This window comes from Schistosoma haematobium, chromosome 2 (genome assembly GCF_000699445.3).
Source record: "Schistosoma haematobium chromosome 2, whole genome shotgun sequence".
Lineage (NCBI taxonomy): Eukaryota > Metazoa > Platyhelminthes > Trematoda > Strigeidida > Schistosomatidae > Schistosoma > Schistosoma haematobium.
Window position 1 is genome coordinate 22,430,618 of NC_067197.1, and position 18,794 is coordinate 22,449,411.

Sequence of the window (18,794 nt, forward strand, 5' to 3'; positions counted from 1 at the left end):
TCATGGAACATATATATCGACAGTATTCGTGCCATTGAGCTGCCGAAGCTTCAGTAGCATATGCAAATTTTGCAGCCAGTGTTACTGGTGCTTTTATTATCTAGTTTACAACAATTATCATAATCTGTCTTAGTGTCAATCGGGATCGAGTGAAAAAAGTCCCCGTTCTGGCAGACTTTTCCCTCCAATATTTATTACATCGAAGTACAACATCGTTACGATAGTCTGCACATTTTCCAGTAGAATTTTGAACACCGCTTCTCAGTAATCCCGTCTGTTGTAACCGCTCAACTACAGCTTCCTTTAAATCAGCAGTAAACTGATTTCTGTGACACTGAAATCATTCACTCGCTTCTGATTGACTCGTCCATAAATTATAGACTCGCCCTAATTGATGTCTATTGCTTTCACTATTTAGTGCTTGTACATTCTATATGGCTATTGGGTCATTAGCTCACTTTTCTTTTTGTCTGTTTTACTTCGAGAATCTCGCAATCCCCCAGCACACAAGGTACTTTTAGGTTGAACGCAAACCTACGAAAAGGCTAAACACAACATTTATTCCTATTAATGTTTCTCCTGTTAACCAATAAATAAACGCTAACATCCATTAATTTGATTGTCTTTTCTTGAAATATAAAGGCTGTCTTGCAAATTCCGAACTTCTCTTTTTATTCGTTTATCGATTAGATCCGTCCTCGTATTAATAGTATTCCCCAACTTTAATATTTCAGAGCCTAATTTGTACAAATTACAATAAGTTTAGTTTCAGAAATAATGCGGTAAGAAAACGAATACGGGAAAAGAGAATGGAACCTTTGATTATTTATTGGTGAATCTTATATACCTAAAACCTACTGCAAACAATTTACGTTTTATTTGGATTTAAAAATCAGTCAAATAGTGAATATAGCAAATTTAGCTGAAATATCGAGTCTTCAATAAAGGACTGTAACCACACTCCTACTTGGCGTTGAAACTTCTATTATTATGTTTCGATTTATGTATTTAAAGGAAGTCATTGTCACGAGTCTAGGGTGTTTCATTTTTAAAGCTAATCCATATAATTTTCTGAATATAAATTTAATAAATGTTCCTATGAACTTCGTTCACTTAGAAGTGGTAAAAACTATCATTTAGGTATAGTCAAACAAAATCCAGGGACCCAACTACACTTGAGAAAATGCGTTTCTTCACAGTATAAATTAGCCGAATCTTTTGTTTCGACACATGGAATAAGAAATTAGAATCGCACATTTATCAGACATTCCATTCATAAATAGCTATTCAAATCGAGACGTGTAAACAGTTTATTTCTTTACCAAATCAAGCGGTTCATGGATTTTATCTTCCTTGCATTGACTACGGGTAATAAAAATTCCTTCCAAGACTGTTTTTCAATAAAAACGGAAAAGTATAGTTTGATGTCATTAAATACATTGGACCAATATTAAACTTAATATTTCTAATAGATTATATCTGCATGAAAAAACCCTAGATTAATATCATCAACTAAGAGAAGTCTGAATTCATCTAATATTAATGATCTATGTTTCATGTTAATTAACCTATGGATTATTTATGTAGATGAAAAACAAAATTGTCAAAATAGTTCTCGGAATGGGATTTGGACCTAAGGTATCTTGGTAGGAAATAACTTGTTTATAATGTGATTTTTCTATTTTACAATTCAATAGTTCATAAATTCCCGTGAAATATAGTGTTAAAATCTTCACAAAATCGTCCTTCTGTTCACTTCGAGTCTACAAAGTCATCGTGGTTTATATGCCTTTTAAAACTTAACCCTAGAACATGATCACCACACATCTTAAAATACAAAAGTTTATAACGTTTTTACTTTAGTAAACGAGTTAGCAAATATAGAAATGTTTTACAAAGAAACGACTTGTATTTTAAACATAAACCAATTACAGTTCATAACAGTTCTATATTTAAAACATGTTCAGACCTTTCTCACTTATACCCCAACATAACGATTTCTCCATTTTAAATTTAATTTAACTAATGACATAAGTTGATTCATGCACTTTTACTAAAAGCTTACAACTTATCATGAAGCTAAATATGGAAATTCGAACCAAGCCGCAATAGGTGTAGAGATACTTTTCTTTTATGTGTCTTTTATAAAAAATAGAAGGAGGCGACGAAGAAACTATTACTAAAGAACAATTCATTGTAATATTGTATATTTCGTGCTGAAAATTCTTTACTATAACCAAGACAAATGTTGCTGAAGAAATTGACTTTTATTATTTTTAATGACTTTAATTTGAAAATCACTGGTCCCTATTCCTCTACTAACTATTATATTAAAGGTATTTTCCACAATACACTAAGTAAAAACATAAAACAACGAGAATGGCAAAAGAAAAAAATATATACAGCAACAATTAATAAACAGTTGAGATTTACCCATGTTTATTATTAACATTATTGCTTTCATTACTAATTTACACAATTATTTCAATAACAAACAAACAAAAGAACACAACTTATCTGTACATTAAAACAAATAATTGATCATAGTTAATATGGATGAAAACTATACTAACAATTATAACAGTGAATATTGCTTATTGAAATGAACAAAACAAAACAAAACATTTCCCCTAATATCTTTCTTGTTTTACATTAATATACATTACAAATAAAAAATATAGATTAGTTGGAGAGATTATTTCATATGATAATTAGTTTTTCTTTCAGAAGAATGAATATCTCCAAAAAAAAGGAATTAGTTAGTTAACATTTATGAATTAATTAAAAGTAAAAAATAAACGAGACATGAAAATTGAAATGATAATGATTATAGTGATTAAGAAAGGCATTGAAAAAATCTCAACATTTAAACAATACAATTCAATGTAGGAGATTCATCAAAGTAAAATTTGTTAAGTTACATAGTAGGTTGTGATTATATAACAACTGTTATTATTAGTATAATAATTGGTGAACTTTGGCAATTGAACAATAATCTTTTGAGATCAAGAAGGAGAATGAAAAAAGGAAGAGAATCAGTAATGAGGAATGTACACATGTATGTATTTCTCTATTTCTTACTTAGAATCCATTAGATTCAAAAACAGACAAACATGTATTGAACAGCAAGTCTATAATAAGTAGTGCTGGTTGTTTGGTGAGCAACAGAGAACAGAGGTAAACACATATAGTTCCTGTGTAAAAATAAAATAGTTGGAAGGAAACAAGCAATGGAATACAGTAAACAAGAAAGTGTTGATGAATGATGACTCAGTTTAAAAAACAAAACAGTGACAAAACAAACCAACAAAATAACCGCCATAACAATTACAATGATATAGGTAAAAAATAAGTTAATTTTGATAGTATTGCAAAATAAATTATTTACGTTAATCAATAATAAAGAATTTTCTTCTAATCGCATTAGTAGTAGTGACAATCATAGTAGTACAATTCATGTAATCTGAAAAATGTGCAACATTAACAATGAAAAAAAGACACATGTATGGTCTGATTGAGTAAAGACAATGGAACTATCTTTTTGGTAACATTTTGTTTTCCCCTTTCCCTCCCCTACCAACATACACACTCGTTTTCTCCCAAATAAATGAATTAGGGAACCAGAAAGTAAATATTATCCGTACACATTGAATTGATAAAGTGAAGAGAATAAGTCACATTGAGGATTTTATTTCTTGTTAGTAATGATTTTGCAAACTGTACAGTTATATATATATATATACGTGTACATGTAACATTTTCCAGATAATTGAGGATAAGATGAACAAATAAATAGTACGAACTGTAGTATATATATTATGATGAGGAATGGAAATACCGGATATGAAAGATAATCATACAATTTATGAGTAAGTTTTTCTCTTTGTTCACTTTACTCTTAATTATACATAATACCAGTGGAATTTTTCTTATTCATAATTTACACACATGCAAAAATAGTTAATTTTGTTTACAAACAATTAACTAATATGAATATAATTACATTAATGCCCTTTTTCACATTAACGAGAAGAAATGAAAATAATATGAATTGGGTTTCATTAATAGGGAGGAATTTTCTTTTTTGTTCTTTTTTGGATTGACTGATTGGTTGTGGAAAATATATATATGTTTAATAATTATAAAAATCATTTTATGACCTATATTTGTGTGTGTGTGTGTATTGGTAATACAAATATCACAGTATAACACAATAAATGATAACTCAATTTAAGTTTATTTATTATTGAAAAACTTTATTAGATGTTGAGGCAGATGAATCCCAATCATTTGAATGACATAGTGGTATTTGATTAATCGATGTATTTTCTTTCACTTCAACCTGAAATTTGAAGGTGAATAACAATAAAGACCCTTTCACATGATAGAAAATTTATTTCTAACACATAATAAGCAAATGAGTATGGATAGCACATATGAATACTAAATATGAACTAATATTGTCTATATAACATGAATGTTATCTGTATAAAGATGACGATTTATGAAATGATGAATTTTAGTCAATTGAAAAAGTAGTGTACTATCAAATTGTATAGTTAAAATTATATTGAAATTTGAAAAGGTGACAAGTTTCTTCGATATTGACACAAACAGATAAGCAGTAGTTTGACTATAAGCACTTCAACAATATCCACTATGATGAATTATTTCCAACCTCGTTGATACTAATTCACAATTAATTCCTACCGTTAAGTGGTTTATTTAGTGGTTTTATTCGTTTCAATATCACCCTATTTTTATGGATTTATTCTTTGTATATTACTTACTATTTGAACTGATACATTTTTCTGAAGACTTATACGTAATTTTATAAGTCTGATATTAAATATTGTTCAAATATAGCGTTATGTTAAATCGATACACCTATTAGATTGCATTTGGTTTTTATCATTTCAGCTGTGTATCAGCCAACTGGATTAAAAATTCCATATTCTTTACCTCACGGAACATCTCTATTGATATCGGTTAGCAAATATACCAATTATCCACATATTTATTACATTTTGAAATGAATTGAACGAACTGTAATGAATTAAGAATATTCTAAATTTTTTTTTTTTCTCATTCAAACTGAACAAATTACACCATATTGTGTTATACTCATGTCAGTCTTGAATAATTGCGACAATATATGACGTTGAAACAATCACTAAAGTATTGAGTGATAATTATAAATAAAATCACATAAATTAAACATTATTACATAAGAAATAACTTACAGGTCTTTGCCATGCCAAAAACAAGCCTTGCTGATCTACAATATGAATCGTATCACGACGAAAGACAAGATCAGTTACTCGATCCTTTAAGATTCGTGTACATACAAGTGGTTCAAGTATAGGTACATCACTGATTCGAGGGCACAGCGGAGAACCGAAAATACTATAAAAAAAAATTAGAAATGACATTTTAAGATCAACCGATAGCACAATAAATAAAGATGGTTTTTACAATAAACCGTTAATGGTCAACTCAAATGTGGAACTTATATTGAGAATGTAATGATAGTGGTACGTCATTTTAACGCCTAAGCTGGTAGAATTAGTTAGTCCCAACGTAGAACCTGGTACATATGCACATCCGTTCAAGTTTTCATAACCCATTAGCACAGAGAAATGAAATTGTCAGGCCAAATCTCAGAATAGTGGAGGTAGTAACAGTATCAGTGGTGATGAAACTAGGTATCAAAAATACTATACGACAGGAAAATATAAATTAGTGAAATAAAAGCGAAGAGTGACGAGAAATCTATGATCTCAGAATCTGGGAAAAAAGAATAAATGCACCTGCGCCACTGCAAACGATTTTGAGCCGTCATCCAGTCTACAACCATTGTTTACGATAATAGCGTGGACCCCAACCCGGTAGTCTATGTTGTGACTTTGAGTCTGGCTAGTTATCACGTGATTTATTCGCCAATCGAAATACGACTTATCCACTCTTGCACTGTGCTAAACCAATAACTAGTATGGGGGTTGTGGAGATTGTTAAGGTTTTGATTGAGATCATGAACCGATTGATGTTAGACCGGTATGATCAGCCTAGTGTCTTTATTATTACTTTGTTCGCCTAGCCCGTCCAGTTGAGTCCAGAACACCAATAACAGCTTCCACTATGCGAATCACTTATTTCAAACACACTTCGTTTATAGATCAACCAAACAGACCGCATCACATCATAAAATAGGAAATAACATTTATACACGATCAAGTCGAAATGTGGCTGTGAATGTGGGAGAGTGCAATCAATAAACTGAACATAACTTAAGAACAGTAAATCGTATAATAATAATCTATAGGTCAAAATGAAGCTTATAATAATAAGAATATGGGATATATAAGCTAGTTACTGAATAGGAATATATATATCGGAAGTTACTCGTAATTTAATCTTCACTAGGATATAATAGTCTACACCTATTAACATGGCTGTTTAATCATCTGTGACTTTATGGACTGACACCATGTTTTTGTTTGGCCGCCCCCAGCTTTCTTCTGGCCTACTCATACACAAGAAAGCATCGCCCGTTGAAGTAGGCGGTAGTTCGGCATACGTAACACATGTCCCAACCACCTAAGTGATGTGAACAGATAAACATAGAGGCCAGGACAAACAACGGAGGCTATTTTTGGGGACGTTATTTCACTCAATTCAAAGTTGGTGGAATACTAATATTTAATTTTCTTTCTAGCTTACTGTATAAACCATGAGCTTTCGTTTAATGTATGATTCACTGACATACCCATTTCTGTTCCAAAGCTATTTTTATTTAAACTCAACCTTTTGTACTCTATTTTTCTTCCCCAATGCCCAGTTCGGACGTAATTGTATTTTTTTTAATTTTATGTGTTGTGGTCGTGTTGGCCACATATTTATTTATGTATCTTTTTACTTTAATCTGAGTGGAGAATCGGGAATCATGAATAAATTGAATGGTGCTCCAACTGACTCATCTTTTCTGTCGCTTGTCAACTAATCAGATGATAGAATAGTTTTTGTATCTCTACCCAAGGCCGTCAATATCAGTTCGGACTCACGCATTTCTAGACCCAAGGTTAAACCAGTTAGCCCGTCGTGTCAAGGCTTTGACCTAGATTGAGATAAGTTCTTTTCTGTGTATTATTGGGTAGACAGATCAAGGATGTAATACTCAGTCGGAGATTTGCTGCCACATCAATCGATCAGTCATCCTTACTTAATGCCCTATTCCTACTTTAGGCATTGTTTACTCCGAAGTCCCAAAATACACGGGCAATACTTCGCAGACACCTACGATCGAATATTAGTAAATAAAAGGCACTTTAACAAATCTTACGGTATCGCAGCTCAACAAACAGATGACGGTAGTTGGCTGCTGCAAATAACCATTTGTTCCCAGCAAGCACTAACTTTAAGTATAGAGACATCGTCTAACATGCAAACCCTCACAATCAACTCAACGATGGACATGAACACACCATATTGTCATCAACTAGTGTAGTACAAACTCGACAAAAGATTACAGCTTATTTTAGAGATGCTAAAAATCTGATAATGTTCTAGTGTGAGAACAGTTTATCTAAATTTTACTGGACGCAGAAAGCCACAGTAAGAAAATCCATAAGAGTTAACTTTATCGGTGAAGGTCGGGAATATATTTCAGAAACAATTAGCTAATCCGTAAGTCAAATACGAAAAAGATATTTACACTGAGGTGACGTGGCACGATAGCAGAACACCTGTGTAAACAGCAATACTATTAATCAGAAACCAAAATCAAAATGCGAAGATAGACTGAAATGATGAGCTTGTGTCACTTTTTACTTTGCACATCATTGACTGACTGAAAGGATTACTTATGAAAAACTCTTAAGGTGTATACGTAAGCTATTGCAATCACGATAAATGACAGGGTAATTTAAGGAATCAAGATTGCTTATAGAATTTTATAATTATGAATTTCCACCAATGTCACATAAAAATCGAAAAACTACTAAATAAATGTATTTAGTGTCAGGAGCTTTCATCATATTAGGCCTTGTTAAGAAGTCAACGACTGATAAGTATTTAATTCTAAAAATTGTGCTCTGAATATATTTCCACTGACGTTTTTAAGTAAGAGTTTTCCAAGTCTTTTTAATTAACTACACTGTGAGTGTATGTTTCGGTGATGCTGCGCGGTTGTCCAAACCAAAGTGGATGGAGTGGGGTTCGAGCCTGAAACTCAAACTCCTTAACCACCAAGTCATCACTCTATGACTATGTGTAGACTCAAATTACATTTTTCTTACCGAGAAAAAGGTAGTAATAACAACAGACAGACTACGAGGGCCAACCAGAAAATAAATGAAACAAAAACTATCAAGTACCATTGAGGCTTTATTAGACCATAGTCTGAATTTTATGCTTAAAAATTGTCTAAATTCAATGGGATTCTAACTTGTCTGTTTTTCCAATTATACAAAAGTGTTCATCCGAAAACAGCCTTGAAAAATACTGATTTTAAAACCTAGTGTGAAAGTAGTCAGAAAACATACTTATGTTCAGCTATTGATAACATCCATCTAACTTCACTTAAACGACTCAGGTTACAAGCTTTAAGTGAATTAGTTGCAGATCCATTAAACTTTTCTGAATTACCAAGACGAGGAAACCGAACACTTGTACTAATTCGATTACTTGAATTTGAATTTGACCAGTGGAAACCACGAAGTGGGAAAATGGATTTGGATTTATCGGATCCGCTACTGTTTGTCCCGTTCGACGAAGGACCAGATGAAGGTATGGGACTGGCAACATTCTTGCGTTTATTCAAGAAACGGCTATCACTCAATTTGACTGGAGGTCGGGTGGAGTGAATATGTGGAGAAGAAACAGTTGAAGAAGTAGATGAGCCATTTCCTGACTGTGGAGATGGTAAAGTTGTAGATGTATTACAGCTCAAAACAGAACTAGACGTCATATTCAAAACAGAAGAGTTTGTTATATGAGGAAAAGTAGTATCACAGGTAAGATTCCCGAAGCTGTTGTCTGAATTTTTTATTGCTGAACGAATAAATGCAACTCCTTGACGAATTATATCATCTGTCAGATCCCATAAACACAACATAGTGTCATGCCCAACTGAGCCAAGACTAAAAATTAAGAATACAAAACATTTACACAAAAGTTAGGAAAATAATGTGACAAAAACTGGACTAAACTGTTGAAGTAGTTTTATGGGTGCTCATAGGAATTATTTCAGGCATTTTACATACCATTACAATACTTAATTGGTAAGCTTACACCGTAAGTAACAGCAATGCAAGTCAATTGTCGGCTAAGAAATAAATATGGAATCACTCACAACGATTTCATACTTTCCAGTAACGCTCACAAGTTACAAGACTGTTTACAGTAGTAATCACGAGATGAAACAATGGTCAAAAGCAACAACGATATGGAACTATTTGTACTGAGTTGCCTTTCAGCAGAAATGTTCACTAAAGACAACAAAACAAAAGTGTGACTTTTGAATCATCAGGTGTTGCAATCTCTATCGACAAGGTTCTATTTATAGTAACTGATGAATACAAGTGACATAGACAGGCGAAAACGTAACCACGTGCTTCTACAAGTCCGAAAGTAAATCCACGATATTATTTGATACAAGACTGACAATATCAGTCAGTCAGTTAGTCATAGCTTAACGTAAAACGTAACGCATGTTCATCAGTTCAGTTTTTGATATCATATTAGCACAGAGATTTATTTATTTATTTTAACACATAGATATTGGTAAAAGGAGGCACCAAATACATATGCGCCACACAAATCTCATTCGATATGTGTGAGGGCTGTGATACTACCTGGGTGCCCAAACCGAAGCAGGTGGTTTTCTTAGGGGACCACTCCCCGAGCCTTCGACCTGAAGGTCTGATCCACAAGGCAGTGGAGCAAAGTCAGGTTTTGCAGTCCCATTGTAACCGGCGACCAACGATTGGTTCATACGCCATTTGTTCCCGCAGGATACTGGAGCCCATGTGCACCATTGATTTGGAATCCGGTTAAAGCGGCGGACATTCGCTTTTCGTCCTCTCAATTTCGTAAACAACACCCCCGCCACGAGAAGGCAGTGAGTAGGACTTCCCTGGCAGAGGTTATATACGCGTGACCATGTGAGAGCATTTCGAGAGGAAGAACGGACTCTCCCCACTCTCGGCCGTACCAGGGCATTTGGGGGCCAGAGATTAAATTATTAAGAAAAAAATCCTAGAATTGCAAAATTAGTAATAGGATCAATAGTAGAAGGAAAGGTTAGGCATAAAAAGGTTGTAGGGAGACTTCGGGACTCAGGTTCTAAAGTAATACATAGAGTGAATACACCTGCGCCATTGCAAATGATTCTGAGCCATAGCAACAAAAGTGTATAACCATTGGCCCCTAACTTTCTCCCATCCCCAACACAAGACAGAATTACACGTCGTGGTAATCGGTGTTCAGACATACGTAACATGTGGCCCATTCATCTCAGTCGATGAAGATTCACGACCTCATCAACTGATTTACCATCATTCCCTAATACCCTACGTCTAACCTCACTATCACATACCCTGTGATCCCAGCAGATGCCAGCAATATTTCTAAGGCATCTGTAGTCAAATACTAGTAGCTTACGAATATCTTCTACTCTTAATGGTCACGTCCCGACCGTTGTTGCTACCTTGACGTGGTGGTCGGGCTTGCCTATCGTGATGAAGCAACCGAGCTATACTGGCTGGAACAACTGTTCCCCAAAGTCCTACCATGTCAGACAGGTCGGTTGAAGAGCGGTAAGACTAAGAGCAACAAACCCAAGGTCCGAAGGCGAAGTCGTACTGCTGACTGTACAGTGTGACAGCAGTAAGGTGTTTCCTCCAGACAACCAGCATGACAGCGATGCTGCCTTCCCACAAGGAGGGGTGGGGTTAGAAAAGATCGACCCTGAAAATAAACACCTCACCTTATCCCACGGATATCCGTCTCCGGCGGAAAGGTTTCAACAAGTACGGAGCTGACACAAAAATTACTCATAGAAAGGTACCTCCAGAAGAACCCTTCCACGGTGTGAGCAACCCGGGAGTGATAACCGCCCTCATACCTCTAACAGCACTCAAGATCACTGTATTCCTAATCAACCTCCGTCTTCAATTCCTATTATTCCTCCTACATCGACTTCCACTTCTAAACTTCCTCTTTCGGCCTCCCCCTCAAGTGTCACCATAGCCAACGATTCTAGTGCTCAAAACACTGTCCTAGGTCTACTGAAACCTCGCTCCAAACTTCACATTAGAGCCTTCAACGTACGCACCCTATGTCAAATCGGTCAACAGGCCTTCTTGGCTAGAACCCTAGAATCTCGTACCATTGATGTATGCTGTACCTCTGAAACACGCATACAGGATCCCAGTGTGGTCATTCACTTGACCTCACCTCGGCAAAAAGGAGAACCAACGAGATACACCCTCCGTGTACCTGGTGACCCGACGGCCAGCTCTCGTGGACTGGCAGGAGTAGGGATAGCACTAAGCATGAGGGCTGAACAAACACTGTTAGTGGATCCCCGTTAACAGTCGTTTATGTGCTGTTCGGCTAAACGGCTCCGTAAGAACTCGGAAGGATAGGGACACACGTCGTTGCCTTTTTGTCGTTTCTGCCTACGCTCCCATCGACTGCAGCTCAGATGAAGTGAAAGATGAATTTTACAGAAAGCTGTCAGAACTTCTTCAGAAAGCTAAACGCTCAGACATAGTACTCGTAGCAGGTGACTTTAATGCTCAGATAGGTAGCTTAAACCAAACAGAAAGACATTTAGGTGGATATTTCAGCATTCAGACACAGCGAACAGATAATGGTGACCGTCTGATGCAACTGTGCTCAGACAAGCGCTTATGTTTAGCAAACACAAATTTTAAACATAAGGAGAGACATCGTCTAACATGGCGACCCCCTACACCAAACCAACGATGGACTCAAATAGACCATATTGCCATCAGTCATCGTTGGAGAGGGTCGGTAGAAGATTGTCGCTCATTCTGGAGTACCTGCTTGGACTCCGACCACGCCCTAATACGGGCACGCAACCACTTGCGCCTCACTGGACGCAAAAAAGCCACACCAAAAAGACCCATTAGAACTGAATTGAGTAGCGAGAAAACCAAAAGTAGGTTCCAGGAACAACTGAGGTCGCGCGCCATTTGTTCCTTCAAGATACTGAAGCCCATGTGCACCATTGGTTTGAAATCAGGGTTTTCCAACCCCCCTAGGTGGACTCTCAGTGTCCACCAACCTAGTTAAAACGCCGGACATTCGCCCTTTCAAATTCGTGAACAACACCCCTGCCACGAGAAGGCAATAAGCAGGACTTCCCTAGCAGAGGCTATATACGCGTGGCCATGTGAGAGCATTTCGAGAGGGAGAGCGGACTCTCCACTCTCAGCCGTACCAGGGCATTTGGGGGCAGTACAACTAAACATTTCTGACTGACTTTGATGACCATAACTCGATAAAAACACCTTTTCAGTATGTATTTACTTTGTACATAAAATATTAGGTGATGATAACATATTTAAATACAATTTGCACATACGTCATACAAATGACTTCTGATGGGCTAAATATTGCTATCTTAACTTTTAGGGCAACTGAGTTGTATGACATTTTTCACTGGTGGAAAAGATGAGTGCTTATCAGAAACTCAGTATTATTAGATGTTCCAGTCTGATTATAATTAGTAGTCCGATTTTCAAGCAACGGATATTTGAGACATAGCTAGTCCAAGTTAAGCACAGACTGGGTAGAAAACTCCGCGATAAATACTGATTCGGTACACTTAAAGTTTGAAAATATTGATTGCACAAGATCAACAGCCCTCTTTCTATTTGTAATCTTCCCTATAATTCGGACACTGATATGTTAAGCATAATGCTGCAATGTTACGTACAGTTTCCAGTATTTAGGGACAAAAATAGACTTCATAACACTTGAGTAGGAGTGTCGCTAACGAGCAAATAGAATCCGACATAGTGTATTATCTTAAGCGATACTAATGGGATAATTGACAGTTACACACAGCATTCGAAGCAAAGCAAAAAGGATTGGCCTTTGAGTGGAAAAGAAATATAAACCTTTGTTAGTACCCCGAGGTTTGAATTTTAACTTATAAGTAATTTGCCAAAATAGGTCTTCAAAACCATTATTCAAGAAAATAAAAATACCAAAATACTAGAAAAGACGTAACAAGAGAGCAACTAACCGGTAAGTTCTAAGGTCATTACTTTCACAAACTGTAACAGGTGAATTTCTAATAACTGAACTTTCGTCCAACTCTTCATGGTTCGTTGTAAGTGAGTGGGAACGTGAGGAGGCAGATACTGAGTCATCATTAGAAATATCATTATTAGTGGGGCATAGATATGGATCGAAGCGCACCATGCTAACCCAAGATTTGTGGCCCTGACAGCGACAAATAACAGCTCTGTCTAGAACTGACCAAATCGTTACTAGGTCATCTTGTCCCCCAGTGACAATAAATAAACTATCTGGAGACCAGTCTACACAAAGTAAACCACCAAAGTATGAACGCATGAACCCCTATAACAGAGAAAAACACCCAAAACAACCAATATTCTAAACAGCCAATTTCAACATAATGCTGTGAATTATAAGACTAAGAAAAAACTGGTAAATTTAATACACTGAAATCCTGTTACATTGTTTCATATTTAAAACCTCATAGTATTTGAAAATGAGTATATGCACTGCGACTGATCAGAACAAACATGCAACTGGTGAGTTTACTAGTTACTTACAAGTCCCTTCAAGTTTGGTGACGAAAGGCACGATAATCTATTAGATGTATGTGGTACGAATCTCGAGAGATATAATGAGCAATGTTTAAAAACTAGATCCGGTTATTAGTACCAGTTTTCACACAGTTCAACAGGTAGGAATAGTTACCCAAACGACTCAAACAAGCACTAAATAGTTCTCATTTCGGTAAGGTAAATTCAACTGATTTAAATACATTTACATCCAAAGATTTAACAACTAATTTCCATTTAGCGTGTTACACCTTCCACTTGGAGGTTTTACCACACAGGACAAGCAGTTAAAGTACTACTAGCTCAATACATGTAGATTTTCAGTATCTATTAAAAAGGCCGAATTCCACGACTTTGCAATAAAACATACTCAATTACTGCTGAATTGTCACTTTACAAGATACAGAAAATTTCTCGTCATATGAGCTTAACGTATCTATGCTGTTTTCGATGATACTATAAGCGCTCGTACGTCTATCAAGTTAGATAACGCAGAGGTAAGCCAAAATCACTACTAAGAACATTGCATTCCATTTATTATATTCTTCAGTAGATGCTTGATACAGTCAGAAGACTTTCCTGACCACAAACGATCAACTGTGACTAGTCTCACGAATTAAACTACAGTGTTCTATAGTGATAGGATTACCTTTGACGGGATAAACACTAATCATAATTTCGACCATAAATAAACGTCCTGATGGGTGAGTAGAAAGAATGAATTTGTTTGATTGTGACCCACAAATTCACATGACCTCTTGTGTAAGGATAAATGTTTGAATTTTTGAGATACTTTTTATTAAATTATTTGCTCATATCCATACTGTCACTGAGTCAAATAAACTGGGTGCTATAGAGATATATACTGTAAACTGAGCATAACCCCAATCAAAACCAGGATATTCTTACTCTAGTATGGGTGCAGTTCTGTAAGACAAAGATAGAACACCTTTCTCAACGCTTTGAAAGACTGTGAATCTCTGATGAGTTTTTTAATATGAATGTGGGATGATGTGATAAAACAAGTACAAAACAATACCTAGACTGTAAGAGTTCATCAAATTTACTTTATTTTTTAAAGCCACATCGCTCTTCATGGTTTGGTTGTCTTTTACTGAAGCCGATTTTCCACCTTATATAGAATATAATTGGTCTTAAAACATCACTTTACGTCCTTATTTGGATCTACAACCAAATATTGGACGAAAACTAATGCACAAAACATAGCCTAGAAGTATTTGTTCCATCCTGTCTCAATACATTTGTAAATCCCAATAGTGAATTATCACATTTCAAAGATGAGAAAGAAATGCGCTTTTAGTTGTTTAAATATATTAAATAATGAGGCAACATGCAGTAAAAACTCACGTATAGCTCCATCTCATGATACTCCATCACCCTCATGTAACCATCTTCTGTAATGATGGCAAGGAAACGGCCACAAGGAGAAAATGCAAATTGATTGATGGAAACATTATTATCATCAAACAATGAGCTAATAGCTGATGAGTCGCAACTTAACGAATCGGTCTGCGTCTCACATATTTTGTTGGCAACGAATCCATTAACGTGGTCAGAAGTTTTCGACGGTGGTTTCGTGTTATCCAACTTTGATGTGTTAGGACTTCCCAAAGACCATCGATACAATGGGTTTCTTGTAGATTTCGTCTTACAGGTATGTACTGAAAACCCAATACCTTGTTTAAATAGGTTATATGTTGGAGCTGACAGCTGTGCAAGTGTTTCATCGTACAAATACATACACCCACTGGAATGACTGACTAAGAACTGGTGAGGTGAATGAGGAACCCAGCCGACACAAGTTACGGGAGTTTCATCGACAGACTTCTATGAAAGCATGAAATGTAGAAAACACACATACCCCTTCATTGAAAACTTTGTTTGGGTCTTCTTTGAGAGGATCAATCAACTTTATTTCACCATTGGCCAATCCAATCAATAACTGAGAGTCTCTTACTTTGTCTGTGGCACGTCTAAAGCAATGTGATGTTAAAGGTGCTCTGAATCTAATATGGGCTGGAGAACCACCACAGAATCTGCGCTCGTTCGAAGAATGCGCGTGATCCCGTGTATATATGCGTATTTCATTTCCTACGTTAATGCAAAATATGCTGCCTAACAGAAGTTACAACCAGTAATTTTAAAAAGATCAACGAACCATCGATACTTGTGTCTGTTTGAAAATGAGGAGTCTCATTTTTGCAGTAGTATTCAAGAAAAGATAAGCGGATGGCAGCGTTACCGACGCCAAATTGATTCATTTGTATCTGCTTCTCCAGCACACATGGTTCGGACGTAAAAGATTGATATCGACCTTCTATTGCATCGAAAGAATGTGACATAGGCGGAGATAGACACAGGTTGATATACTACGACACGACACACCATATGAAAAAACCACGACAATCTCTTGCACCCATAGAATACTTCCAGCAATCCGCCAACCTATTCCATGTGACCTAGAGTTAGTCTGTCTTGTAACAACTTTAAACAGTGTGGTTTTGTTTCATTTCAGAGACTTTTAATTAACTAGTAAGGTTGGAATATTTTAGTGAGCTTACATGCTTCTAAGAAATTCGACCTTTCGAAATAATGTAACTTTTGTGCCCAGTGTTGATTCAGATCCAGAATTGTGTAGTAAGGACAGAAGGCCTACGGCCTATGTTGTTCCTTTTGTAGTATGCTTCTCTGAGTGTCTAGTCTTCTCTTGAATGAGTCGATTGAAGGTGCGGACACTACTACTTTGGGTAATAGGCTTCAAGAATTAATTATTCGGTGTGAAAACCCGTATGCCACGGGTATTTTGTTTGTTATTGGCTTTTCTACTCGACTGCTATGTCCTCTGAGATATCCCGATCTAGTGAAAAGAAGAAGAGGGGATAGATCAGGTCCAACATTTTTTCTAAGTATCCTATATGCATCAAAATCAGATCACATCTTAGTCTGTGACAGCACAGAGTAAGAGGTCCAGCTTTCCAAGCTGCTCTTTGTATGGCAAACATCGGAGTTCTGGAACTGCACGGATAGCTGCCCTCTGTACTTTTCCAAGGATATCCGAGTCACCTTTTAAACAGGTGCTTACAGTCTGAACGCAGTTTTCAAGCTTAGTCCCCACTAAGATTGTGTATACTATAGTGAACATTGTAGTATCTAACGTGGTGAAGGTTCAGCTTAAAGCCCATAGGGTTCCAAACCCCTTACCTGCAATCTCCCAACAGTGAACCGTGGTCTTAAGATCATGACTCACTATCACCCCAAGATCCTTATGAGATCGGACTACGAGTACAGGCACTTCCTCTATGTTGCATCTATTTACCGTTGTATCCCTAAAGTGCATATAGACACACTTTGCCGCGTTGATAGGCGTTAACCACTCTTTAATCCGGCTAATCACAATATTTAAGTCTGCCTGAAGTACGCATGCATCTGTGTCTCCCATTATTTCTCGTCAGATTTTTACATCGTCAGCGTATAACAGCATTAGGAACTTGACTATACTAAACTATACAATACATGTAGTATAAAAGGTAAAGGAACTAAGACAGAACCTTGAGGTACTCCACTTAGTACTGGTCTCCAGGTGGAACACTTTCTGTCTAAGACCTACTAGAGAATCCTTATACCATTTAAGGAGAGGTCCGGCAACGCCTATATTTTCGAGTTTCAATAGCAGTTCATTTGTTAGCAGCTTGTCAAATGCTATGCTGAAGTCTATATAGACAACACCCACTGATTTTATATTGTCTAGCGCTTTTGTCCGTTGTTTCCTTGCTATAAGGAGGTTAGTCATGCAAAGTCAACCTTTTCTGAAACCATGTTATTCGCTGTTTAACAAGTTGTTGGTTTTCCACCTATGTAATTATGGTCCTTATGACTATTCTTTCCAGTACATTACCTACGACACTGGTGAGGCTAATAGTTCTGTAGTTCGATAGAAGTTGCCTCGGTCCTGTTTTATGAATAGGAGTGACGACTGTATCTTTCCAGTCTGTAGGTAACACGACTTGGTCAAGTGACATATTGAATATCGCAGTTAGTGGGGTCCTTAGCGTATCGAGAATGAGTGTGCAAGTCACTGTGCGTAGGAAAAATTGAAAAGCACAAAAACGAGGAGGGAAATGGGTAGATGGTTCGGTAATATCACAATGAGCACTTAACTTTATTAGAGAAGAAAACCGACAGTGATCACCAGTAACGTAAGTCGTGTGTGAATGTGTTAGGTACGGTATTTCACCAAAATCCATATTTGTAATTTTATAATATCGATTAACTTATCGTTTAAGTGTTTAAATAGCAGTCAATTGGCGAACTTATCGATTAAATATTTGAATGCCTGTCGATTGATGAACTCAATGAGTAATGTTTAAAAACATTTTACTAGGACATTATCGATTATATATATATTCGTATATATACGTGTAGATCACCAACGTAGATGATCTATGTCGAAATGATTGGAGGCCTACTCGAGTTAGACGTGAATAGTGTGACGAACCAACTAACGTCGAAGTCACACCTCGTGGTCAGCACCTTACGTGGACTACCCCCATTGACGTAACAAGGTACTATAGATGCTTTGAAGACTGTAAAACACAAAGGACGTTATTACAGAAATATATTAGTTAAAGTAGATACAAGCGAAAGTAAGACCACTGCCGCATGGGCCAGTCCATGGCGTATGATTAACTAATGCGCGTTGCTTGTACATGACCTTGGCAGGAGCGATGATCTGTTCGACATTCAGTGATCCAACTGCCAGATGATTTGGCTAGGGCTCGGTGACATTTCACTGGCCCTACAATACTCCCCCACCAGATTCAACGGCCGTTTGAATCGGTACCAAACATGTTGGGAGCAGTCGCGCGCCGGAGAGTGCCAAGCGAATATTATAAATCCTCCAGGTATTGCTTATCTGTAAAACAAATGGAA

General features: G+C 36.5%; 1 protein-coding gene across 2 annotated transcripts; it reads right to left on the minus strand.

Annotated features, from left to right (window-relative positions):
- Window positions 1-1,907: 1,907 nt before the first annotated feature.
- On the minus strand, window positions 1,908-16,357 carry WDR20_1 (WD repeat-containing protein 20). Of its 2 annotated transcripts, XM_051214639.1 has the most exons (7): window positions 16,024-16,357; window positions 15,727-15,980; window positions 15,213-15,692; window positions 13,277-13,614; window positions 8,541-9,137; window positions 5,244-5,406; window positions 1,908-4,342 (listed from the first exon to the last, which is right to left on the minus strand). In XM_051214639.1, the coding sequence occupies exons 1-7, from the start codon at window positions 16,205-16,207 to the stop codon at window positions 4,244-4,246; spliced, it is 2,115 nt and encodes a 704-aa protein (XP_051067821.1). In that variant the 5' UTR covers window positions 16,208-16,357; the 3' UTR covers window positions 1,908-4,243. The 2 variants fall into 2 exon arrangements, with proteins under 2 accessions (XP_051067821.1, XP_035585552.2); XM_035730879.2 differs by having other exon boundaries at window positions 2,409-4,342; window positions 15,727-16,357.
- Between the last annotated feature and the right edge of the window lie 2,437 nt (window positions 16,358-18,794).